The following is a 27966-nucleotide window of genomic DNA, read 5'->3' as shown; positions in this document are numbered from 1 at the left end:
TATAAGTTTAATTAAAAAAGCCGTCTTTATACCAGCAATATAAAGCATTATGTGTTAGCATAATTTTGTCGCTATTTCCCGGGGCGTGGGTTGACCTTTCATGGGTCAAAATAATGCGCGTCAAATTACGTCATATTACACTCAACAACAATCTACATAAACAAAACACAACGCTCAAGCGCACGGCTTTATTTGGTTTTTCTTATTATTATGCTTTGTTAAATTGCATTTCAATAAATTTAATTATTCTGAACTGCTACATCGACAAATTACCTGATGTTTCACTTGGACTCTCCTTGTATTTCATCAACCGTAGTAATATATCTTTGCACTGTTCTCATCGAACTTTACCGCCATTGGTAAATGCAATTTACCGCCTGATGTAGGCTGTGTTTACGGCGGGTTACGGTGTTTACCGCTTCGATGTGGAGGATGTTTTTAATTTTCTGCTAAAATGGGTGATTTGAGCCAAGAATTGAGTGAATTGACTTTGGATACTAGTATTTTTAAGGATGTAAAATATTACATTAGTGGAAAGGTCCATGATAAGGTTGGTGTAGTTTCAAATAATCAATTTTTCAATGTCACTGGTTTATTACTTTGAATATTTAGTTAATGGAATTAGCTCCGGCTTCAGGGTTTGGATGTTTGTATATGTTCTAATCAAAACTTTCTTTTAGACTCTAGCGTTATTGCAAGATGGGGGCGGAAAGCGTATGAATTATATGTGCGATTTCGTGACACACTGCATAACAGGGAAAGATGCAATTGAGAATGATGTATCCCAGGCGGAAGACCTTTACGAAGTCCCTGCTATCACCCAATATTGGGTTTTGATTTCAGCAAAATGCAGAAAATTATTACCGTATCCTTTCAAGAAATTACAGTGAAGCTTCTTTTTGCTGAAGGCTTTGTACAGGTATTTTAGAGTGACGCACTGTGACATCATTCAAATCCAGATTAAGTTACTAAGCTCGGGAATGATTTATGCAATATTATAATATGTATCGCGATAGATACATATTATAATATTGCATGCGTATATTATATTATATGAAACTTATTTGGGGTTTCAATACTTGGTTAAGAGTAGAGTTGTAAATTGAATTTCTATCACGCATTTATTCTGCTTCAGTAGTATTTTGAACCAATATAAGTAATGAAATATCTGTGTGAGAGTGTCTTTTAGATGTTTATTTGAAAACAATGCAATAAAAATTACCCATTTTTGTCAAGAGCTCTCCACTGATCGATTATCGTTATAAGGAAGGGGATGGATTGATGAGATTTTAATGTTTCATTATTTACTGCCCAATTTTTCTAATTTCTCAGCCCTGAAAATTTCTGGTCGCAAAATAGAGTTGAGCAACATCAATGATTAAGGTTTTCTGTATAAGAAATTGGTCATGGCTAGACTTCGTTTTGATTGGACTATCGTAAATATGAGTGATAATCCTAAAAATCAGTTTCAGTAATTTTAGTGTACTCCTTATCATAATTTGTTCTCAAGTTCCTCAGACTTGTAAGTTTTAATTATGATCAAGTTAAATTTTACACTGCTGCTAGAGTACCAGAGATTTTCTGCATGAAAAACGTTCATAATCAATGGAAGTCGTCCAAATTATGCTCGGCCCTGCCCACACAAAAAGGTAACATTTTGGACCTTAAAAGTGTGCAAATTTTTCACTCTTGTATCCGCCCAGTGTTGGTTATTCATCGCCACCATATTAGGAGACATAAAATGTTAGTGAATGTTGGTGGTCCATGGGTAATGAAAGCCAACATTACCATCTTGGTCCAAGATTGGCCCAACGTGATAGGCTACTGGGGTTAGTTGTCCTTCTTCCACCAATTGCCTTCTTTGTGTCACCTCCAAGAAAAGATGACTAATACATATACGCACTATTATTACTTCCAAGAAAGATTAAGATGGTGAGAGATTTACACGATTTGACCTTATGTCGCTGTCGCATTCACCTCAAAGACTACCATAGCACTTTCTGCCAAAAAGGACCCCTTTTCTCCCTATCAAAAATATACAACAGGCTACCGTATGATATTAAATGTCTTCCACCTACACCATTCAAGAATGCTTTGAAGAAATATTTAATAGAAAATAACTATTATAGCCCGAAGGATTTTATGTTGGGCTCGGAGTTATCTTTGCCCATCAACCACTAAAATTGTAACTTTTTTCTTTTATCTGTAAAAATTGTAAATGTTATATCACTTCATTTATTTGTAACTATTACTTTAATTATTTACTTTATTTTGACGACTTCCAATGTCACCGGAACATGTGATCTCTAGGAACAATAAAAATTATTATTATTATTTGCCAATTGGTGGATAATTTTTGTAGGCAATCCGTGATTAATATGCTTCATGTCACTTCCGGTTTGACCAGAAATCACCTGTAAAGCAGTATAGCCCTTCTGAAATGTTGGCTTTGGGAAGCAAAGTGGAGTCATTTGCACATCACTCCTCATGAGGAACTTATTTTAATAAATATGATCTTTTTTTCCTATCTGTTGTGAAACATACCATGTTTTCCTTGACTGTGTCCTCCAGAACCAAAGGATTTCTCCACAATGGTGGCCTTTTCTCAGGTGTCAGAGCTTGTCTTTCACAGTTGAGTAAAGCTGACAATTTGAATATTTGGGCCCTCATTTCATTTAACGGTGGAACCGTTCAAGATGTTTTGGACTCCTCTTGTACCCATCTTGTGATTGCAAAGCCTTTAGGGGTAAGTATAATTTATAATACAGAACTAACATAATTGCTTTGCTCAACTGGGGAGTCGTACATAAATAATCCTCCTTGAATTCGATGTGGGTCTTAAGTAATGGGCTTGCTCACCATATGTGTTATTTTTTATTGTGATAGATATTGGACAACAAAAGGACCCGTATGTTTCCAGTTTTTCCTCCTCGAAATATTTGCAATGAAAAATGGCTGTAACTCTTTCATAGTTGATGACATCATGAGCACAAGCTAAGTTGGTCACCTCTTCTCGGGTACTCCTTGGCATTGTGTATCTTTGTCTTGGTGTATTATTGTTGTTTACATTGTCGTGAGTGGTTCCTTCCCACAGCGAAATGTTCTGCCTGAACAAATAATTAACCAACACATGTAAAAGAGGTGGCAAACTTGGCATTTTTTTTTATTGTTAAGTGTAATCAAATGGCTGAACGAGGAATGTTTTTGTTGCGTCTTATCCTGCTTTGTTGCTTAACTTTTCTTTACCTTAATTCTGCCAAATGCTTTGGATGAATTGTGATTTTGTGTGTTAATGAATGACACTGCTGCCATCTTCTGTTTCTGTTAGAATTTTGATATTTTTATAAGAAACTGTGCTTATTTCCGGATAACTTAAGCATTTGATTGGACTATCCCTTCATTTTTTCATTATTTCATTTCATTCATTCATTCATTAATTGAATCATTGGAAAATTACTCTTAACAAAATTTTGAATGAACTAAATCTTCTGTGTAAGTTATTTTTCAAATATAGAACTGAGATCTTTCTAATTTTCCCACACCATTTCAAAATGGAAGGAGAGAAGAGAATAGGTTCAAGTCATGGTCAAGGTTTTTGCATTATCTGACATGAAGTTTACCCTTTATTTGGAATTTGAAATATATCACATTGTATCATCTGGGCGTGTCCAATGTTTTTTCTATAGTGAAAATGATGAAATATAAAAATTGAAGTCCCATATGCCTAGCCTGCAGATTTCAAGGTCTATAGATTTGGTTTTTCCAACTTTAATTTTTTTCTTTTACAGCTTTGTCTTTGTAGTTAACAGGGCATTAAACTGTGAACTAAACCCTAAATTCAAGTTTTTAGCAATTATCAACTTGAACTTATCACATTGAAAATTTTGTATTAACTCATCCTTAGAGAATTCATGTTTTCTCTTTGGTTTTGCTTGGACAGAAATTGATTTAAAAATATTTATTCATTCATATTTTTGTTATTTTAGAACAAGTATAGAACTGCACTTCATCATCAGCCTCAGCAGCATGAAGATCAGGAAGAGGACTCTGAAGAGGGTGGGCAAAAGGGGAAGGGAGGACTTAGTATTGTTACTCCTGACTGGGTTACTGACAGTGCCCGTAGTGGTAGACGCAGTCAGGAAACTCTGTACCACCCTAGACTTCTCATTCTTCCTCGTCCTCCTCCTCCTCCCCCTACCTCTCAAGCAATGCCTTCCATCAAACAAGAATCTCAGTTGAGTTCACCAAAATCCACCCTGCAGTCATCTCTTTTATTACCTTTGTCTGTATCTTCACCTTCATCATCATCCACCAGTTTATCTCAGATTACTGGCTTTGCACCAATGGCATCTGAGCCAAGCACTGCATCTAATCTTCTCTCGCCAATATCTCGAACCGGCAATGCCTCAAATGCTACGCTTATATACTCATCACCATCAAGTACCCCAAATTCATCATCAATGTTCACCACCAACCCACCTCCTTCATCTCCTGCCATGTCTCCCACCCAGCAAGGGAATCGAACTGCTACTTTGCAGCAGCAGCAGAACTTGCTGTCACAGCATCCAAACAAGCAAGCTTTGGAGGAATTGAAGCAGCGTATGCCTTGGAATAAGCCTCCAGTGTCTCAGCAGCAGATGCAGTCCATGCAGCAATTATCTCCCCAGCAGCAGCAACAACCTAGTCCTCAATCACAGCAGCTGCAACAGCAGCAGATGCTTCGTCAGCAGCAGCTTCTGCAACAACAGCAACAGCAGAACTTTCAAGTTTTGCAGCAGCGTGTTGCTGCTGCCAGAGGAATGCAGATAAGAGGTCCTGGCATGCAGCAACAACAGCATGTCATTACTTCTGGGGGTGGTGTAACGTCCCCAGTTAACCCAGGGATGCCACGCATGGTTCAGACAGGCCCTCTGCAAAGGCAACAGCTCCAGCAACAGCAGCAGCGAGTCATACAAGGAGTTATTCCATCACAGCAGCAGTTGCAGCAGCAACAGCAGGTGGGGTCAACATGGAGACCAAGAATTGGCATCGTAGCCGTAGGTGGATTGGTGAGCATAATTAACCATCCACCCAAAGGGTTCATTTTGTCTGTGTTTGTGATGTTTTTATAGTTTGTAGTGGTGTTGCTCTGGTTTATTTCATCTAATGTATAGCTCCTTTGTTTAACTCTTTAGGCAAGGATACTTCAATATAGTAAGTCCTCTGAACATTCAACTTACTAACTTACAGAGGAAAGGATATTCCAACAATTGAAGCTTGCGCAAAATTTCAAAGGGCATAGCCGAATAAGAGGTTGAAAAGTCCCCCCTCCGGGATTTTTCTCGGACTTGGAGCATAGGATTTGGAATCAAAAAGGACTAACCTCCCAACACTTCCAGCCCGCTAGAGGCCCATCAGGGCCGGCCAGCTCGAAAATTCGATTTCCACTGTTTATTAAATATCTCGGGATAGAAAGCATATTTTTCAATGCATGTTGTGCCATTTGATGGCTTTCTTAATGGAGCAGATGCCCAGTGTTTTTCACAACTTTTTAGTGGCATAAGGAGAAATGGAGTCGATTTGAAAATTTCAAACGCTAGTTTTCATAAAATGTTTGGAGAGGGCCACGGAGAAAAAATGTGTTTCGAAGGAGTATTTTAATACCTTTCGGCAAATGTAATGAAAAAGGAACATTTAGGTGGTGGAACACCGCATAAAAACATTAAAATATGCGATTTTGGCCATTTTTTGCCGTTTTTTCCATGACCCGTGCCCCCATAACACCTGTTTCATACAAACTTGCACATATTTAGTTCATATCAAATGGCGCAAATTGCATTGAAAAATATGCTTTCTATCACGAGATATTTAATAATCAGTGGAAATCGAATTTTCGAGCTGGCCGGCCCTGATGGGCCTCCAGCGGGCTGGAAGTGTGGGGAGGTTAGTGCTTTTTGATCCCAAATCCTATGCTCCAAGTCCGAGAAAAATCCCGGAGGGGGGACTTTTAACCCTCTTAGTCGGCTATGCCCTTTGGTGCCTTTGCGGTTGGCCGACGCAATTCAGTGTAGTTTAGGGGAACTTGCTTTTTGGGCGAAGTCTAAGTGAAGTATCAAATATGCTGTTGTGAAGTGAGGAACTATTCGGTGTTTCGTGCGTTTTTCCTTCTTGAGGGAGTGAAATTTTTTCTTTTTCAGCTACGTTGCCTGCGCACCATTTCGCCCCCATTGGGAGTTAAAGCAAAATTGTAATGCGGCGTTGAATTCTGCTGGATAACTACTCTTTTTGTTGCATTGCTTAGGTTTTTCAACGTAAGAATAATGTCTGTGAACGAATCTTGTTCATATGTCGAGGACTTTACTGTACAAGCATTTATAGTCAAACCTCTGCAGGTATCATGTACAACATGAGAGAATGAACTTATTTTTAATGGCTCCATGATGATATACAGTGATTCTTACCGCTGGAGTTCATTGAACTTCTAATTATTACAGCTAATGACATAGAGATTAAGGACACATATGTATTCGTAAAGCATACAGGGGAGCAAAAATATGAGTTTGAGTTACATGCATAATCCAAACTCAGTTATGTCTTATATTGCTTGTGTTTACTGAAAGCAAGAAAAATAATATTTTTTGAAGTCTTATTTTGGACTGCGTTGGCTCATTGAGAGCTTTTTTTACCCACCTGCAGGTCCTTATTGCTAAGTTCCACTTATAGCTGTACGATGTAAAATTGATAATCTCAATGGCAGTAACTACTGATAAGAATATAACACGATCTTTGAAACGGGGAACTTTGTGGTATTCCATTACAAACTTTATGAGGAGGAAACTTTTACTAAGCCATGTAAATAAAAACTAGAACACGGCCCAGATTTCAATGCCTTAGCGTCATCATCAGGTGGTCAGCGATGCATATACCACAACTCCTTGCATACCCAAATTATAAGTAGGTGGGGGAGGTGGAAGGCAAAGAGGAGGGGAGCGGGTGGGGGAAACTGAGTGGTGGAGGCAGGAGGAAGGGTGGAGGTCAGTTAGGGAGGGGGGAAGCCTGGTCTACCATTGCTGAAAGGGAGGGTAACAAACATTCGTTTAGAAGGTTAACATCTGTGTCAAGAATATATTATATGTAAAATTTCGAGCTGTTCAAAGGCATTCAGCTCACGTCAGTCATTAGTTAAATGTAAGATTTTCACTGTGATATCACTGGAATGGTCAAAGGTTGAAAGATGTCTAGCAAAATTCCTCTTGTCTTCACTGAAGTCTTTAAAAGTACTAAAATGTTCTTTTGTTCTTGTCTTGAAACTTCAAGAAGTCCCACATACACACTGTTACAGTCATTGCACAACAGTTGGTACGCCACTTCTGCTCAACACATCCACATTATCTTTGCCTCAAACCAATATATTACCTAAGGTACATGGTGATTTGTACGAGATGCAGAGTTTGTCTTTAGGGAATGAGTTTACAATATTCTTAGTAACCTCACCATAATAATTTTAGGACACAACTTTTACTTTGCATTTCATCGTGGTTACATGTATAAATAATGCAGCTTTCTATAGCCTGATTAACAGACTGATTAATGTTCCCATGAAAAAAGAAGGCTTCAAAAAGGAAAAGGCCATAATTAAACAGATAGCATTGGCGAATGCCTACCCACTAGGAATAATAGACAAATTAATATTAAAAAAGCAAAGGAAAAATGTTACTAAGCTTAATCAGACTGCATGAGGAGTGATGTTTTTTTGCCATTGCGTGGAAATGGATTTTGATTAATATATAAACAAAGAATAAGATTCGAGGCAAAACATACTATTAGTATTTGTAAAATGAGACTAATTTCATGTGTACTTAAGGCAATTTCACATTTTATCAAGAGAATGTTAAGGTTATTTGATTAGGCAAAGCAGCGTTGGGAAGTTTCCCCGAGGAATGAATTTGCACTATATCAAAATTGCACTAACTGAAATTGCACTGAGTGAGGCATGGGTGTACTTTATTGGTCATTAATATTTAGCCCCATATGAAAGAATTGGATTTGGATAATCTAGTGGCTAGTGTAATGTTAATTATTCCATAATTTAACTTTCTGGTGTAAAAATCTATTCCTATAAGTTTTTCTCACATGGTTTGTCATAAATTTAAATGTCAATTATCACAATACCCCTTGCAAAAGAAGAAGTATGAAGTCTACAGAAAAGAAATACAATGGACCTAGTTTTTTATTTACAGGGAGTTACAATTACAAACTCTGACAACTTGAGAAAAGCTGTGAGAGAAACCTGTTTTGAATAATTCCTAACGCTTTTCTGCTCTATAAATCAGTTTTATTGGCTCCAAATTGCTTTGAATCAAGCTGAATTAAGTTGGCCAAGTTTTGATTGAGACTTCCTTTTTTCCAATTTCTGATTGAGCCAATTGAGATTTTTACTCAAATGCTTTTGGGGAGCTTACTTAACATCTCATTAAGTTTAATTGCAAGGGGTGTGTTGATTTGGTCCTTGTGGCAATGGGTTATTGATGGAAAAACTCCTCTAATTTTATTTATATCAGTCATTCTTGATTTTGGGTCATTGCATTTACAGTTATGGCAGTGAAGTACAATTTTGTGATACTTTCATGGTTATGCTGATGATGACTCATGTTATCTTTGTCCTGTAGAAGCAACCACAGTTTGTGGCTAGGGAGAGGGAAGGAATTCAACAGCCTGGTGGAGGCCAGTACATAATAACTAGTCAGCGTGACAGCAGTGGATCAGGTGGTCAACTTCACCAAGCATTGACGTGGCAACAACAGCAATATCACTTACAGCAGCGGTTGCAACAACAACAGCAGCAGCAACAACAACAACAGCAGCAGCAGCAGACGTCACCGCAACAAGCCTCTCAACAGACCCAATCAGGTCAGTCCACATCACAGCAAACTTCACCTCAAGTCACACAACAACAACAACAGTTGACACAGCAACAGTTGGTTCAACAGCAACTGAGCCAGCAGCAAACACAGTTGCCTTCTCAGCAACAGCAGCAGATTGCTCAGCAAGTGGTGCAACAACAGCAGCTGACCCAGCAACAGCAGTTGGTCTCTCAGCAGCAGTTGCCACAGCAGAAGGTCCTTGGGCAGCAGCAGACAGCAATGGGTCAGCAGCAACTGCAGCAGCAACAAATGCAGCAGCAACAAATTGCCCAACAGACCTTGTCCCAGCAATCCCAGCTCCCTCAGCAACTGCCCCAGCAACAGTTACAGCAGTTGCAACAGCAGCAGCAATTGGCCCAGCAGCAACTTTCGCAGCAGCAGTTGCCTCAGCAACAAATACAACAGCAGCAAATGCAACAATTGCAGCAACAGGTGCAACAGCAGCAGCAACAACAACAGCAGCAGCAGCAACAACAACAACAACAACAGCAACAGATACCTCAGCAGCAGCAATTCAGCCAGCAGCAGCTGGTTCAAGGTCAATCTCAGTCACAACAACAGCAAACTACACCAGGGAATTGGCCACCCCAGCAACAGATTCATTTACCCCCTCAGAGACAGGTGAGATTGATTCTATTTTTGAGAGCTAATTCATTCACATTTTAAGTATTCATATTCTGTTCTATGGATCATAAACAGATTTATAATAGTGCCTCTTCATAGACTTCTTTGGACCAATTTTTTTATTGAAGACTGATATTCATATTAAAATGGCACTTTTGAATAGAGAATTTATATTTTACAAGTATTTTGGTTGATTGTTTCTGGATGGTATATGAGGGAGCATCTATTGTTAATAATCTCATCTATCGCCCCTGGTTTTGATCTCTTGGTTGATGTGTTGGGAATCAAATTTAAAATCACGTCTTTATTCGAAAACTCGTGTGAGGTCATTTTTAAGATTTGTAAGGTGGTTACTCTTCTGGAAATCTTTGAAAGTCAAGAAATTTTGTTTTGTCAGGAAAGTCATTTTACTATGGTAAAAGAATCCGGAAAATCATGGTTTTTGTTATCGTCTTAGACAAGGTATATTTTTATTTATTTACATTGATTACATCACTCTATAATGAAAATGAGGAGGGTTTTGAGACCATGTTTACTTAGCCTGGCCTTTCTGGCCAGCCCAATTTCTAAAGAAGTAAACCCACGTATAATTCTTCCCTAGTAAAATGACAATGAGTCGACTGAAAATCTTTGCTGAATTGGCTGCTATGTAACTTGGATGTCTAGTTCCCAGAAATATCTTATTTGACTCGGCACCTTTTCACCCTATGTTGGACGTAATGCACTTATGCAGCTACTGCAAATTAGCTAATAATAGTTTTTGGAATCACAGATTTTGGGGTAGTACGTATGAATTCTCCTGTCAGGGTTCAACATTAGTTGTAGATGCAACAGTTAAGGTTGTGCAACTAATTCTTCTTTTGCATTAGATACATAGTGACTGCAAAATTTATCTATTCTGTTGCAGAATACAGATTGATGTCGACAGTAATATGGGAGGTGATAGATTGAGGAGGGGAAGGGAAGATGGGAAAGGGCTGAGGTATCGGGGAAGGGTTCCATTGTTGATAATCCGCATCAGATTTCAATTTACATCAGCTGCTGATGAATTAAATTTACATCAGTGTAATTAATGTATTATGTTTTAATCAAGTTCACAATAAATGCATAGGCCTTATCGATAGCTAAAAATTCTATCGGTAATGACATTCCAACCTTCTATGAAAGTTAAGTATTCCGGGACTAGTCATGGTGATAACTTTATGGAGTCACTCGCAAAGCACAAATATTGTCCAGTATAGTCCTCAAATTTCCACTGGGGAGAATGACACCTTAGTAGCTTCATCAGCTAAATCACTCTACCTGATATCGGGGAATCCAGGTTCGAATCCTGGTCAAGGGGAATAATTTTTTCACTGCATATTTTTCTTATGCGAAATTTTTATCACTCCATACAAAACATTATTGCAGTATGTGTTCTAATTTTGTCCCAATTTCACTGCAATACTAGCCACAAAAAGTTAGTGGGTTGATATTTTTGGGCATAATCATATGCCTACCAGATCACTAATGCATGCAACCCTCAACACAAAAAGGAAACTCCCCCTTACAAGCCTCAGATTGACAAAGTTAGAAAAATTAAGTCCCTTCACCTTAAAAGCAACTACAAATTACAGGTTCCACTGTATAAATGCTAAGAGCACTTGTGGATAATTGAATTACAGCACACTCCCGATTATCCGGGCTAATGATGGGGAGAAACGGCCTGAATAATCTGAAAACACAGATAACCCAATCTTTCACTTTAATGTCTTGTCATATTCATAATTTACGTAAATCAAACTATATTGTTATTTATGCGGTTATTCTGTTATTTTGGAGTGCTTCCCAGACTCACTGAAAGCTTTCTTCGCCAGTCCGCGATCTTTGTAGCAGCGATAACAAGGTTGTACTCGTATTATTACGGCTCCATGTAAGTACTAGTTTCGAAAACCACGCATCTTCGGCTGCGTGATCACAGATACAAAAAAGTGGTAAAATGCTTCAAACCCACTGTGCAACATCGGAAACAACACTTTCAGGCACCACGCCATCACACCTCGTAGTCGCATCTCGTGCAAGTTACCCTGGTTGCAACTGTTGCGGGACGTGTATCCATGATCACAGAGCGCGATCGTGCACTGTGAGGCTTGAAAAAACAGGAACGCATAGCACCCATGAATGCAGGTAGCATGCAAACGCCTCCATTTTAAAAAGGGGAAGTCTAATGGAAATTATTCGCCCGGTTATCTAGCATTAAAATACAGTAATTCAGGTGATTTTTCGTCCGATTTTATTTTTTATAACGATCACGGAAAATATTGAGTGAGAGTGAAAATCATGCACGCATGATGCGCAACATGGATAAACCGCAGCCGGATAATCAGGAGTCTGCTGTATATTAATCGGTTGTTGCTAAAATTCATTTAATTTTTTCCTTTAGGTTATTCAGCTAGATCAGGCTACTCATAATCAGTTGCAGCAGATGGGTCCGCATGAGAGAGCTCTCTTCATCCAGAAGATACAGAAGCAGAGGTTACTTCAGAGGCAACTGCTGGTTCAAGCTCAGCAGCAACAGAGAATGGTAGGATATCTTTAATCATGATTTGATTATTAATATTCTTGAAGCATGGTGGGATAAAAAATGCTTTTAGTCCTACAAGCAAGGCGAGTTTAAAATTAAATGCTTTTTTCTGAGTAAAAATTGGAACTCAATTAATTATCCCATTTTCTGCAATGTAAAAGTGAGGTCACCATGCCTTCGCAATTTGAAATGATTTTTGATTAGTGTAGATTAAAATGAGTTTATATATAATTAATGTAAGTTAACCCTTTCCTGCCAGCGCCTTAATCAACCTTGCTACTAGTAGCATTAGAATATTTGAAACCTTTCTGCTCGGAGCTCTTTTTCGGGGTGGAGTTACCCCGGTATTTTCGTCCCTCAGATTTGAGACCCAATTTCACGGTGCCTGGCCCTTATGCCAGCCGCTGGACTTAACCCTCTAATCCTATCTTAGTACAAATCCACGGTCAACTTACTGCATTACTAGTATTTTTTTCCAACCAAATATTGCATTCGGTTATCAGTAATTTACTCTTTTAAAAGAATTACCAACATTTTTAAGCCTTGTGGAATTTTAAATGATTTCTAGCATTAATAACGAAAAAGTTAGTGAACACATGGTCATAAGACTAAGTTCAGAAGTTAGTTATTTTTAATGCTAAAGCTTCATTTAAAAATTGCTTACCTACAGAACAAAACGAAGAATTCATTTCAAAGAATAAAAAAATTGCACTATATAACACAATATACCATTGCAAAAACCATTGACAATATAACCGCAACGCAAGGGATTCCTGCAGTGAGGATGATCATGAATGAGTGAGAGGGTCGGGCTTAATTGCCGAGGAGTGGCCCTAAAGTCTCACTAAGCTGGGTCTCAGGCCAGGCCTGAATGCATCCGACAATTGCTACCCCAGCGGTCACTTCCCTTCCCTCGCATCGGCTAGAGCTGACGTTTTGCTGTCGAGGAATTTTCCATTTGCATGGAAAATTCCTCGACAGCTATACCCTAAGTTAGGTCTTCTGCATATGAAAATGCTCGTCAGCTCCACATGGCATTCGGCACAAAAGGGATAATAGAATCAGTCATAAATCCTTAGTGAGACCATATTAGCTCATTTGCCAATTGTGTTATTACCTCCTTAATGTAATATCCTCTCCTATCCCCTAATCTCAATTAATTATTGGAAATCACGAGTACATTTTTTTAATCTAATAAACTTAGAGAACTCCTTTTTCATGATAGGGACTACCTCCGAGGCAAATACCTATGGGCCTGCAGCAAGTAGCTGTGGTGAGACAAGCTGGTCAACTCCCTCAGCAGATGCAACAATCCCAACAGCAGCAACAACAGCAGCTTGTCTGGCAGCTAAGGGAAGGTGGTAGTGTGGTGGGCAGTGGGGTCCCAGTAACTGGGCAAGCTCCAACCAGTGGAACACTGATGACATCTCAGCAGGCAGAGGGTGCTGTGAGCACTACCAGTGGTGTGGGTCCCCCCCTGAGAGTGGTCACTCAGCAGCAGCAGATGATGGTACAGGGTGGTGCCTCAGGCGGTGTTTCTCCAGTGAGAATGGCTGGAGCTCAGAGTCCAGTCAGGCAGCCACAGATTCCAACACCTGGAGGTGGTACACCTCAGCAGCAACTCCAACTGCTCCAACTCCAGAGACAGCAGCACTTGGCTCGGCTGCAACAGTTGCAGATGCAGAAAGAAGCCGCTGCAGCTGCGGCAGCTGCTGTCGCTCAGCAACAGCAGGTAAGTGATCAGCATTTTTGTGTTTTATTTTTTGTCATCTCCATCACCTTGAAAACAGCACGGTAAGGCCATTTACATCAGGGGCTATTAACCCTTTCGAGACCGCGGAGTTTTCGTCTTAGCTTGACTGCTGTACCGCTCCCCAAGAGACTCTTCTTTCTCGTGGTACGGAGCATTTTTGGAGGGCATTTGTTAAGAAGGGTCTCGCTGAACCTTTTTCGACCCCTCCACGGTGGGACTCAGTATTATCTCGGACTCCAAGAGTAGTTGTGCTCCCTCCTTTCCGGGTTTACGACCATACCTGCGGCATTGGTTCGCGGTCAACTTATGTATTGCTTATATGTATTTAGCAAATGGATAATTGTTGCTTGCACGTAAATTACAGACATTGAATATAATTCCTCATTTTTATCTGAGCATTGTCAAATTTTAAACGAAGTTCTAAGGCCATTATCAAAGCATTTAACGCAGCAACAATTTCCATGTTGATGTTTATACATAACTCGAGATATAAGTTAATATTTGTCGTAGAATTTCGTTTAAAAATTGTAAACGCTGCTCAAAAGACAAAAACTCAATTCTTAGTTAATATTTCTTGAGAAATGAACAAATATTTATTTCGAAAATTGACTCTATAAACAATTGTATGACCGCTGTCCCTTACCGCTGAGAGAGGTTATAAAAGACGAAGGGTCCGGGTACCTGCTCCCGGATTCGGAGGGTTAATCCTAAACCCCGAAGCGTTGGGTCCCGAGACAAAGGCGACCTAAACCCACGACCGTCCTGAAAGGGGGAGAGCTCGAAAACGTATATATATGGGTTTCGTTTTCTTGACCGGGAAAATCTCACACGTATATATACGCCCGTGGTCTCCCGGGTCAGGAAACGTCCACACGTGTATATACGTGTACCAGGGTTCCCACTCAACCGTGAAAACCTTAAAACCGTGAATTAGCCGTGAATTTCCTCTACCGTGAAAAAACCGGGAAATAGCCGTGAATTTCGTCTTAAAACCTTAAAAATATCTCAATCTTGATAATAATACCTTCCCAGAAATTTTCATCTTCGTTCGTAGCTAGCGCACTTCTATTCATTGTGGCGAGCATCGTCGCATGCGGTCGCATGGGTCAGAAAAGCGTGGGAACGAATGTTGCCTGAAGAAAAAAACATCTTTCCCCAGCGCAGGCCTTTTCTCTCCCCCTCCTGAAATATGACACCACTTCTCATCAGCTTGTTTACTTTCCTCAAATGGCTTGGTTTCCCCTCCCTCGGTCACTGCTTAGTCCCCCTTCCACCCAATTAGCCTACCCACTGGCTGCAGCGACCACTTTCGAAACTAAATCTAGATGGCCATTGTGTCGAAAAATTTGAACGTTTATTCAACACCCTCAATCCTATGACTGGAAGACCGCTAGCCTTGACAACCTGCCATGCGCTGTGGACACTACGCTCCCTGCGTTTGAACAGGGTGACAGCGAGCTTTCGGCGTGACGTTACTAATTCTCGCGCATTGCGGCCCTGAAAACGAGAGAAGATTTCCGCTTATGGCAACACAGCATTACACGATTGTCGCATGCGTCGACCTGGAACTTGCCAGTTTTACGTCGCAACCGGAAAGTTTGTGTGGAGTTATTTACTGTCGGTGGTGATCCAGTTCCTCCGCTTTGTGCTATCTAAGGTAATGCTGTTTGTTTGTGTCGTTAAAGCCTCAATGCCGTCGCGATATAAACTGCTACATAGTCTCACGAATACAAGGATCAAGAACTTTGCTATTTCCTTGATCCTTGTATTCGTGATATTATGGATTTCCACCAAGTTACGCCCTCTACGATTAATTATGCTACATAGTCGTTCCATTTTTCCCAGAGCAACGGTAAGAAGGGAACATGATTTGCCTCTTATTAGAGAGATCGATTCAGTTTTGGTTTCTGAGTATTACAATAGCAGAGAAAAGAAGTCATTACACTGCCGCTTTCAAAAGAAAGTTATACGGTGGAACCTCGATCTATCGTTCCCGCATTGATCGTTCGCCGTTTCTGGTCCCAAATAAAGTTCCTTATAGACAATTTAATTTTTTCCCGCATCTATCGTTCCCCGAAGTATCGTTTCTCGCATTGATCGTTTGAAGATCGCGGTTCCGACGCAGAATTTTCCCGCATCCATCGTTTGACGAAAATGAGACGAAATAAATACAATGTGTCATTTATGGCTAATAACGACAAGCACGTAGTTGGAATCCTCTCCAAGAGATGGAACTACCATTGGGAGAAGCTCAGTGCCGTGGGAAAGTAACATTAGCGCATTTCCCAAGAACCTTCATCCCCCTCCATTCACCATTCGCCTCCCCTCTTCTGACGCTTTCCTCTTCTTCAAAATAAAAACAGGTCCCAGCTCGCGCAGGGATCTTATTACGAAGACCTTAGCTTCGAAAAAAATATCGAGTTACACGAGAACAATAGAAACGTGTTTCGCGCTCCCCCCTCTTCTCACCAACTGACCTTTATCAGCCTAACTGCTTCGAAGTTCCCAGTTTATGGAGGTCAACTGCTGCATGAATCACCTATTAGCCCAAAAGGTATCAAACAATGATATTCAGTAATTGCTATTATGCTTTTATTAGATTGAAATGTTAGTAATTTGCACGTTAAAAAAAAAACGAGACCACACATGACGTATTTTAAGCAAGGAAATAGATGGAAAAATACGATGGTGATTTTTGGCGAAACGCGATATCCTCGTAGCTGAGCTTAAGGCAGTTAATTCGGCATTTTGTTCCGAAAACATGATACCAGGTTGTTATCAGTTATCAATTTACGAGCTATACTACTACTATTAGTCTCACTTATCAGAGTTACTGACGAAGGGATATCTTCTCAGGATTTTTGTTTCTCCCTACTAACAATCCGAATTCATCTGATCATCTGGCCCTACGCTAATTAGAAAAGAATGGGCATCTTTAGGGTAAAAAATTTCATGGCACAGTCCTATGGTCACGCTTCGCCCTCTGCAGTGTGCTCTGCGTACCCCCGTACGCGATAGCATCAGTTCCGAACTTCACCTCGTACGAGTGGTTCCCTACTTTCCGGGGTGGCTGGACTTCGAACCACCGAGTGTTTTCCATGTGGGTTTAATAAAGTCATTTTCACTAGTTTAATTTTAGTCGTTTTCCGACCATGTCCCCTCCGAAGAAACTATTGAGAACTTTAAGAGATGGACTGAAAATAATTGAGCATGAAGAAAAGAATCCGGGCTAGATGCGCGTGAATATTGCAGAGCGCCTTGGGTTGTCCGCTAGCACATGACGGTAGGGGTGGGGGTAGAGTGAGCTACCTGGAGAAAACAAGTAGAGATATGAAGGCGAAGATCCAGGTGGGCGTGCCGCTGACGATTAACGCAACATTGTTCACGCTTTACACACTACCTCAATTGTATTAAAAATATATTCATTAGACAGGAACAATTCAAGTAATTGACTATTTTTGGCCTTCGTGATCCATCTCACAACCAGTCACTGCACCGGCGAATGCGGTTGTTTTAGGCACAACATGCACATTGCTCTCGTGAATACGTGTACTGGAAATGGTGTTTGATGGATAAGAATTTTTACATCTGACTGAAATCCATAATAGCAGTGTAAATGCCGAGTGAAGAGCAAACATTCAGAATTTTGAAAGAGACATGGGTCGAATCAACAATATGACGTATGTATCTTGATAAAGTACTACTATTCCTGTTATTATCTAAAATATTGTTTTGAAACCTTTAATGAATTTCTTAATTACTCGCCAAAATCCTGCGTTTCCTGGGACATAGGCAATCTAGCAAAAAAATTAAGCATTGATCGTTTTTCCGCATTCATTTTATAATCGTATCGTTATTAATAAAGAAAAATTGTCCCCTAGTGGAGTTCCAAAAAAGGAGGGTAGTCTTAGAATCGTGTTCGTCTTAGGTTCGTGCTAATACGGTGTATGAAATTGTTTTTCGATTTATTATGTTCTATTAACAATTTTCATAAAATATTTTCCGCTGAATAAGAAAGAATCAATTTATTATATTCTATAAACAATTTAAATAAAATATTTTCCGTTAAATAAGAAATATTGGGGTGGGGGAAATTCGGTTACTGTGCAGTAATAACAACGTGCGCAAAAAACAATCTCTCAGCGAGGAATTAAAAAAGGACCTCGAGTGTCCGGACGGAAGAAGGTCCGAAGGGTATTCGGCGTCCGGGCAAGAGCGCGGTTGGGCTGGTCCTTTAGTCGGCCCTGAATTTTGCAAACGATAGATCACGTCATAACAGATATCACTTTTCATTGCGGCGTTAACATTCATGGCGTTTTTCGCGTACGTTAATTTTCTGTTGATATACGGCCAGTGATTTTCTTATTGTTGGCTTATTAACGGACCGTGAATTTAGCAAAATTGAGACCGTGAAAACCTTAAAAAAAACCGTGAAAACGTGAAAAATAACCGTGAAAACCTGGAAAAAGCCGTGAATTTCATTGTTCAGGTAGAGTGGGAACCCTGTGTACGGTAGGGAAAAGGTTAACAAACAACAATGAATAATCAAAAAACACCCATGCTTACACGAAATGAGGAGAGACTTGAACCTGGAACCTTCAGTTAGGCAGGCAAGGAGTCTACCATCACTGAGGCCAATCAGCCGTTTGCACGTAACAAGGTGTGTAAATGGTTGGTTGTCATTAGGGAACTGTCTATGTAGGGTTTGTCATTCTTGGGAAAAATATTTCTTTTACTGGAATTTTAAAGTACCTATTCTTTCCTAATCCAAGATTTGAATCTTAGATTTTGACCCTTTGCGGTCCAAGTAAACTTATCCTGACTGTAATTTCATGCTATAGGTTCAATTAAATAGTTTATTATTTATTAATCATATATGTGTGACATCTCTTGAAACATTGCCCTTGTATAATCCCCTTATATAACCTGTTGATGTTGAGCTCAACTTGACGTTGGACTTGATGTTTGCACCAGGCCTGTCGAGCCAGCCGTGATGTTGGACCGCTAAGGGTTAATGCATATGTAGTCAGTACTTAAGGTGCCACTCTTGATAATGTTGTGCATCCTTAACACGTTGCGTACCGGGGTATTTAAATTCTTAGGAATGCTGATTTGGAAATATGTGCATATAAGGGCGTAATGCCTTTGGTTTAAACATGGTTAAAAAGCTAATGTTTAGAATATAACTTCACCCGATGAAATGTTAAGATGCATTAATTCATTATGAATAACGAACAACAACTGAAAACGTACTAACGAATACGTATTGTACGCTTTAAAATTGTTTAGGTTGACGCGCCTAAATGACTAGAATCTAAGTCATCCGTCCGAAACGTTCAGGAAAAAAATGATGAGAATTCTCGCCATCTGTATGCAACGTGTTAAATTTTCTAAGTTCATCATGATATTTCACTTCATTTTAATGAATAATTCAATTTTTTTCTTTTGCATGCATGTGTCAAGCATTATTTCTTCTAAGTAACTTATTGAAATTTCTAATATGAAACATTAGTTTGGCAAGATATGGCAATAGCCAGTAACTTTTCAAATAAATCGAAATAATCAAATACACCCATGCCTCGTGTAGCGCAAGGGATGTGTTCCTTGGGGTCTTTGCACTATACGAATTTGTGTTATATGATAGCATTTTAACAATGGGAAGATAGGGATGCGTTCCTGGTAGCATAGATGTTGGATATCGAATTTCCTCTAAACCATATATTCCTATTAATAGCCTCAGAAAACCTTATTCATATAAACTTTTAAATTTTAAAATATCTTAAAGATTGTAGGCATGCATTCAAAGACTTTTATTCACGTAAAAAAATTCGTACGGGCTTTTGAAATTCCCTCCTGTTGTGCAGGTAGGCTAACATCTGCTATCACAGGGGTTCGGAATGCATTGCCGGCAGTTGACGTATTTTCAAACCATCTTAAAAACAATTATTGTGTCACCCAGGCCCCTTAGTCGCTCATCCATATAACCGGCTTGGAATTCATCAGAAAATGTTTCGGTGACTGCACCATCAACACTTACAGATTCACCTGATATCGCTGCACTGAAAATGCCTGCTTGCTATTTATAATTCTGGAACCAACTGGAGCTTTCAATAAATATCTCGGAGCGATTACCACCATCGTCTTTTTGTACAGATTCACAATGAACTTTCCGTATGTCTTGACCGCTTGGTTGAAGTTGGTGCAGCTGAGGTCACTGATGTTTTAACTTCGTCTTTATTCGGAATAAGGCATTGTGAGTTTAAACTTCCGCGCAATATCGCTTTGACCCTCTCCATTTTCAAAGGAATTGACCTCTTTCAATTTCTCTTATAGATTTATGGTTTTTCTTGATAACTTCTTGATTTTTCTACCCGCATTCCTGTTTTTTGCCATTGTTCTCTTGGTTTTTACTCTGTATGGCTCTATGGAAATCACTTTCTACTGCTGCACTATTTCTGAGATGTAGAGGGCCTACGACTGCCGGGAGGGAATGAAGCCATTGTGTTTGAAACTCTATAGCTGACCCTTTTATGTGCGGAAGCAACTCGGCCAGCACTCCATTTCTCCCCGTGAATGCCGATGACCTTGAAGGCTTTAGCGTGGACCCTCTACCTAGAAGTCAATTGCCCGATAACCTATGACGGCAAAAATTACATCTCAAACCATACTGCTTAACATTAACTCATTTCCACTAGCTCCACGCTTAATTAATGATCTAAATTAACTATTGTCATTCTGCTAAGGAGACGAGATGAATTACTTCGGTAGGCCGGCTATCTGGACCCAATGATTGGTAATGCTTTTGGCCATTACACAGCAATGGATTTTAATTAATATTAAAAAAAAAGAAGATTTAAGGCGAGCAATACTATTAATATGCATAAAATGATAGCAATATCGTGTGTACTTAGCGCAAGTTCACGTTTTATCATGAGAGCGTTAAAGTTTTTTGATTAGGCTACTCTGCGTAACGATGTTTCCCCGAGGAATGAATTTTTGCAATATCGAAATTGCGCTTAGCGAGGCATGGGCATCATTTTATTTAAGTTCAATTTTGTCATATTATTATATCAAATAATTTTATTTATGTTTCTTATTAATATGCCAGTAGTTTTTTCATTATTCCTGAAACTTGACTTATCAGCTCCTTAGCCAAATTTTAATGTCTTTCTTGCAATCCATGCTAAATTAAAATTTTTATTTTAAAATTTTCTGACTCTGATGTTATTCTCTTTTCAGGCCACTTCAACTCAAATACCTACTTCTCAGCAGCAGCCAATTTCTGGAGTTAGTGTGGATGATGGGAGTGGAATAGTGGTAAGTGAATAAGTGTGGATACTTCAACATAGTAAAATGTATTGTCATGCAATTTTTAGTTGAATAACTTGTAGTACACTGTAATTAATGCAAAAATAGTTGTTGCCTATCCTGGAGAGGAATGTGGGCCCTGATTGTTGTCCTTATTTTTAATTTGTGTCAGATTGTTCCATAGCCTTGTAAGAGTTTTCTTTTCTGAGATTAATTTAAAAAATATATGATTTCTGTGTAATTTCCCCTTGTATTTTATACCCCTTATAGTTTACTTCTTTTATTTCAACCTGCTGTAATTTTATTACATTCCAAAGGTTAGCTACACTATAATCTCCTTCATAGTATTTTCCTCATGATAACTTAGGTACTGTTTTCCAGGTCCCAACCTCACAGCAGCCAAACCAACAGTCTCAGCAAACCTCCCCTCAGCAACCCCTGGTGAACCCCAAAACAAAGACTGCACTTGCCAACATGTTGAGCATCAGGCTGCAAAGTGGAGCAACTGCTGGGTCTGGGGTTCCGGTGGGCCAGCCAGGTGCCTTAGTGGGGGATGGTACAGCTGCGGGTCAGCTCCGTCTCATGACAGCCCAACACCAAGCCCTTCAGCAGCAGCCTCCTCTCCCTCCCCCACCTCCACCCTCTGCCCCTCCCGCCTCCGTTCAGCCCACTCCTAATCCCCCTTCAGCCATTTCATCTCCCAATGCAACATCTCCTGCCTCAGCCCCAGTGCCCACCTCTCTCTCCCCTGCTTCCTCATCGTCGTCAACCCAGGGTATACCACATCACCAATTGCATCCTCCTCCACAGCAGCAGACGCTAACAGCTCCCAGCCCCGGGCTTCCTCCCACGGTCATTCAACCTCAGGCAGCTACCCAGTCAGCCTTGCTGACAACCCAGCAAAGACAAGAGCTCCACCAACAGCAGCTTCTTGCCTATCAACAACAAAGGAGGACATTGGGAAATATATCAAACAGTGGTGTTCGACCATCTCCCCCTGCGACACCAGGCCATCCTGCTGCCATCCAGGCTGGTCATGGTAATATTCAAGGAGCAGGAGGTCCGGGAATGGGCGTGCGTGTTGCTGGTACTGCTGGCGTGGGGTCAGTTGTGGCAGGAAAGCCAGGTGTGACATATACACGGTTTGGGGGGCCAAAAGGGCAAGCGTCTAATGCTGCTGGTCCAGGAGGAAAGCCAGTGGCTGTGACACCACACCAACAGGGAACTCCTCATCCAGGATCAATGCGGCCTCAGTACTACGGCCACAATCCAAGCATTCGTCGTAAGTTGGATAGCTGTTTTAAGCTCTTCATATTGTTAGATATGGCTTTATCTGTTGTGGGGACAAAGCGTGTTTTTAAAATAATAATCATTCATAATTTATATTTTTTTAAACTTGATGTCTTTTTAATGAATCCATGTATTGAGAGGTATAGATACATTTACAAAGTATAGCATCAGACGTATTGAATTGAATTTTTAAGCATTATTCAATGCTTTGTGTAAACTAAATATGATGCTCAATCAAAGTTGTGCGGAATTATGTTTGATAATATTCGTCACATTAATTTTTTAAATGATTTTTACAGTTCCTCCTGACTTGTGCCTTCTTGGGTGTGTATTTGTTATTTTGGACTATGAGCAATCTTTAAAAGGTGATGAGAATCCGGTTACTTGGCGCACTGTGATACGTGAAAATGGGGGAGAAGTAGAGTTAGCTTATTGCCCCAGAGTAACCCATGTACTGTGTGAAACCCAACGCAATCCTCTTGTTCAGCAGGTAAAGCAATAGCGAGCATTAAGAATTCATTTGATATCTCTTGATCCCATTATCTTTCTCTGACTCTAACAGTATATATTATCTGATATGTTTTCTTACTTCAATGCAGGCATTGAGGGAGGGTAAGCGCTGTGTAACAGCGTATTGGCTGAATGATGTCATCACCAAGCAGCAGATTGCTCCACCTTGGCAAGCTCTTCATTTCCCTACACCATTTAGGTATAATCTATTACCTGATTTATTTTTTATTGACTTTTTATTATATTCACTATTTTTATATGCCAATTTTCCTAAGTTTCTTAAAGAATTACGCAAACAATTAAAAAATGGCAAAATATGCATGGAAGAAAATATTTCTGTAAGGCATGACTTTCTAAGAATCTGAAGGATTCCCAGGCATCTTATTTGCAATAAATTATTATAGTTAGTAATTATATTCTTGAATTATTTTTCATAATCTGCTTGAATGCCATCGATAGTACATTAAATATGAACTCTTCCTGCTCATGAAGAATATACAGTCAATGAATTTATTTTTGATCAAGTATCAAAATTAGTTGCTATTAGTGGCTCATGTTAGAAGAGTTGCGATCAGATTTAAATCTCTCTCCTTTTGAAACATTTCTGACATTCCTTTTTAGTGATCAAGATAAACCTTGCAAGAAGCTCATAATTTCCTGTTCTGGGTTTGAGGGAGATGAAAGAGCTAGGTTGAAGTACATGATTGAAAAGGTTGGTGCAAAGTACACGGGATATTACACTCGGCATAATCATATGCTTATATGCAGGAGGTAAGTTTGATTTCTTCTTTTGATATCAATAACAATTTTAAATTTAGCCTTTAAGAATGAGTTAATATTGCAGTAGAACCTCAGTTATACGACCCTCAGTTATACAATGACCTCACTTATACACTGATTTTTTTTAGTGCGGTGAATAACCCCATATGAACCCATGTATTTCCAACCTCTGTGATGAAACTTCTCACTTATATGACGACCTCGGTTATGAAACACATTTTTCCAGTCCAATGAGATATAATACCTCACTTATACGACTTGTCAGATAACTGTTCTACGAGAAGATTGCGGTACGCACGCTGATTTTAGTCACAGGAGCGGGAGTAGTATGTGCTCATTACATAGATATATCAATAAATAATATTAAGTTTAAATAATGAGCGATGCTGTGTATTAGATATTAATTTTCACTGCAGTAGATGATTGTTAATCTGGAATATCAACCTCTAACGGAAGATTGTCTAGAATTTTCCAAGGTTATGTTTTCCGTTGCCTCAGGGAAAGAACGCCTAAATGAACCGTTAAAAATCCTCGCGCACCAAAATTTTAGCTTCCAAGGTAATCCAAAAAAGATTATTGTATTTGCAGTATGGACGTAAGGCGACGGTGATTCAACACGATGGTAAACACAGCATGCGTGGTCTCATTCCGCTGGCTAATCCCACATCCGCGGGATGAATTGAGCCGGGGGAAAGTTGCTTACGCGGCGCGGAGATCAAAACTGACCCAACTTTTATCTCAGGAGGTTTAAATGAAACATTGGACCTTGAGTAGCTATTAGCTAGAGTCTGCCGGGTGGCAAGCGTATATTCTTTAACTGAATGAGAGTAAGTGTGAATGCCTTCGGATAATAACTCGCTTCGTCAGTCATAACGTAATCATTAAAGTCAAATTCAAAACGCTAAAGATTAGGTAGTCAAATTCAAAAAAGGTAAGGCAGTTCCTTTCGACTCAGGAATGACCTATAACTATTATATCGAAGTACAAAAAGTGTCTGGTGTTGTTATCAGAAATGGGGCAGTAAATTATTCCGTGAAGACAAGTCACGCAGCTTGTTAGTCGAAGTTCCCGGTGCTGAATTCGTGGAAGAATGCCGACAGAGAAACTAGACCCAGTAGATTCAATCTGCTATTGCTAAAATATATGGGAAAATTCTTTTTTAGTGGGTATACATTAAAGATAGGGGAGATTTTTTTCCGGGCTCTTAATCTATTTTTGTTCATTCATCACTGATGGCAGTTGTGCGGGCATTTCAAGCGCTCACTTAAAAGAAGTGATCTGAGATCCGGAAAAGTCATGGAATATCTTAGGTACCTGTGGCATAACTAGGATATGCTTTTGGGGGGATGATAGTCCCTGGGGGGGCTGCTACCCCTCCCCCCCGAGTCAACGGGGATTCCCGGAAAATTAAAAAAAAGGCAAGCCTGTTAATATGTTTTATATCATTTTGGCACTTAAAATTTAACTTTAAGCAGATGCAGTTGCTGTATATCAAAGCTAGACAATTGTTTTAAATTTTTTTTTTATTTCTCTGAGGCTTTGGAGGTGATCTATCCCATCATCCCCCCACCATAATTATGCCACTGCCGAGTGCTCCGTATTATCTATGGCATGGTATTTAGGGGGAGAAAACCTACAGCTGGGGTCAATTTCGCCATGAGGTAAGGGAGGGAGGATAGAAACCCTGTGCTGGAATTAGCCAGGTTGTAACAATAGGCTTAACCTGGGCTTAACGTCCCATCTGCCAGACAGTGTGTTGCACTGGAAGTTCCGTCCACACTTCATAAATGGTTTTGCGTAAATTCGATACCTTATTCGAATCTTATTTCTTCAATCTTGGGTTTGCCTATAGGTGGTAAAATGAATTTCCTGGAAACTGCTGTTAATGTGTCAGCTTTTCTCAAAAATTGGCCTCTCTGTGAATATTTAGTATCACCATTCCAAAATTTCTCCAGTATGATAGCCTTGCAGTTTAGTGCCAGAAATGCTAGATGTTCAACCGTGGGTAATGTTGTTCGAGAATGCAAAATTATGTTTCTCTTAAAGTCATACATAATCCGTGGTGTTGCTTGTGAGTAAATAAGATTATTAGGCTTCAATTTCTTGCCTCCAGATGAGTAATTGCATCCTTTAAACAAGCTGGCCCCTATTGGAAAGGATTTCATGCAAAATACTGAAAAACCTCACGTATAAAACTTTATTTGGTTCTCTGCTGAAAGTTGGCACGTCATTGCTCAGGTTAGCACTAAATTCATTTCTCAATCTTGCATGCAGTAATTATTACGCTGATAAATGCATTATTGCTTTACAAGGCGCTCGCTATCAAGCATTCGTTCACAAAATTTCATCGTCTCTTGAGTGCGTGAGTAGCGAGTTACTTGTTGGAACTAACAACAAACGAAATTCAGTGTGCGACATACTTATCTGTTTCATTTAAACAGAAAAGGTGAGTGGTGGAGAAAGAGGGAATGGTGAAACACGATTCTATTATTCTCCTGTGACTTGATATTTTCTTTTGAAGCTTTTCATTTATGGTCTTCGTAATACGAACCCTGCACGAGCTGGGACCTTTTCGCCTTTTGTTTGATTTCGGAGAGGAGGAAAGCGTCGGAGGCCAAGGGCTGATGGATGGAGGGGGTAGCGGATTTTGGGAATTGTGCTACAAAGTTACTATCCCACAGCACCAAGGTTCTCCTGGTGTGGGAAACCGAGGATTTTCAGATTTTTTCACCCAATCATTTTCGGTTCCCCACATCGAACTCTTTCCCGCGCTCTAATCCGCGACTTTGATGTAGTTCGTCAACTTGCCTATAATGGTGCTGTATGCACTAAACGACTAGAGTTCTAAACAATTTTCAGAACCAACCACCAACGACAGTTTGCGACAGTGTACGGTGCGAAATTCAAAGTATTCGAAGTATTCGAGAGAGTACCTTTAACATAATTATTCGAGACCTTGAATACCGAATACTTTCTAGTATTCGAGTATTCCCGGATACTATTCGCACATCTCTACCATTAACCCATTCCTTCCCAACATTGCATGAACGGAACGCAACAGTAGCAATTTTTGTTCTCCATATTTGTTGTTATTACGTAGTTTATGTTTTTAACATATGTAGTTCAATGATTTTAAAAATGTCATTAATTTATCAATTGAAGACATTTAATAACTTTTGTTTTAACAATGACCTTTTCATATTATGGTAGGTCGTTATTTTAGGTTATCTTCTAAGTTTACATATTATGTAAAGTTTGAGGCACTCGATGATTATGTATATCTCCACAAATGCAATGTTGCATTAGTATTTGCGACCGCTGCATTAAATTGGGTGAATTTGACAAAGTGGTTTTCAAAATATTTAAGAATAAACGAAGTGTTGCGTTCACGCAACTTTGGAAAGACTCCAGTAAACCAAATCAACGGCGTGCCACGGCAGTAGTCTTTAAGAGTATTTCTTTTGGGGCTAAAAAATAAAAAGCTTGTCAAGAATATGTTACATTTTTATAGCGAAAATTTAATTTCAGGCAAATGTACAATATTTTAATCCTACATTTGCATCTACAAAAGTGCTGACAAGGATGTTTGGCAGGTGGCGAGTTTTCACAGAGTTGTGATTGTTTGATATTTTTAACTTCATGTATCGAGAAAGATTAAATCAGCGTTTACTTATGCTATAGTGGGAATTTACAGTAACCTAAACATTAAGATGTGCAAAAAGTTTGCCATAGAGTTGTCCAGAAAATACAATAATTTCTGCAAATGACTGCAATACCAAGATATACTGGCATCCTAAGGTAAGAATGATCTGCGAACCACAGTTGACAGGTATGCAAAATGCAAGTGAGTATACATATAAGGGTAAGGAAAGAGATCGTAGGGTCGTAGTTACGTGGTGTTGTTGACTGGGATTCAAAGGGAAGGCAGTGGGAGGGAAAAAAGCATAGCTAGGCTGGGCGGGGATAACCTGGTGCTGATGAGTCTCCGTGCACAGTGGGGGTAGGTGAGTGAGGAAAAAGAATGCAAAAATAGGACAGATTTCATTATTGTTGTATTTTCTGAGAAATTCATGCACACTGGCCGCTGACAATGAGCTGGTCAGGCTCCAAAGCATAGGTCATATGGAGAGAAATTTCTAAGTTATTAACATGCTTGGGGTTTAATGGGTTAATTCAGGTAATACTGTATAACTAACTCATATCATCACTCAGCTTCTTCCCATTTTTACTACTGC

The 27966-nt window shown here is 39.6% G+C and overlaps 1 protein-coding gene across 2 annotated transcripts in view; it reads left to right on the top strand.

Moving 5' to 3' along the window:
• Positions 1 to 211: 211 nt before the first annotated feature.
• Positions 212 to 27966, top strand: part of LOC124155954 (PAX-interacting protein 1-like) — a 41264-nt gene continuing 13509 nt past the window's right edge. The window contains exons 1-12 of one of the 2 annotated variants that reach the window (XM_046530192.1): positions 212 to 550; positions 681 to 865; positions 2572 to 2746; positions 3987 to 4997; positions 8649 to 9524; positions 11950 to 12090; positions 13316 to 13822; positions 21083 to 21160; positions 21533 to 22433; positions 22741 to 22931; positions 23041 to 23150; positions 23573 to 23722. In XM_046530192.1, the coding sequence (XP_046386148.1) occupies positions 455 to 550; positions 681 to 865; positions 2572 to 2746; positions 3987 to 4997; positions 8649 to 9524; positions 11950 to 12090; positions 13316 to 13822; positions 21083 to 21160; positions 21533 to 22433; positions 22741 to 22931; positions 23041 to 23150; positions 23573 to 23722 (4421 nt within the window). In that variant the 5' untranslated portion in view covers positions 212 to 454. Of the gene's footprint in view, positions 551 to 680; positions 866 to 2571; positions 2747 to 3986; positions 5049 to 8648; positions 9525 to 11949; positions 12091 to 13315; positions 13823 to 21082; positions 21161 to 21532; positions 22434 to 22740; positions 22932 to 23040; positions 23151 to 23572; positions 23723 to 27966 lie in introns of both variants that reach the window. The other variant, XM_046530191.1, reaches the window with a different exon arrangement.

Source organism: Ischnura elegans, chromosome 3 (assembly GCF_921293095.1).
Source record: "Ischnura elegans chromosome 3, ioIscEleg1.1, whole genome shotgun sequence".
NCBI lineage: Eukaryota > Metazoa > Arthropoda > Insecta > Odonata > Coenagrionidae > Ischnura > Ischnura elegans.
Note: the sequence above shows the minus strand (reverse complement) of the source record. Positions and strands in the feature narration are given on the sequence as shown.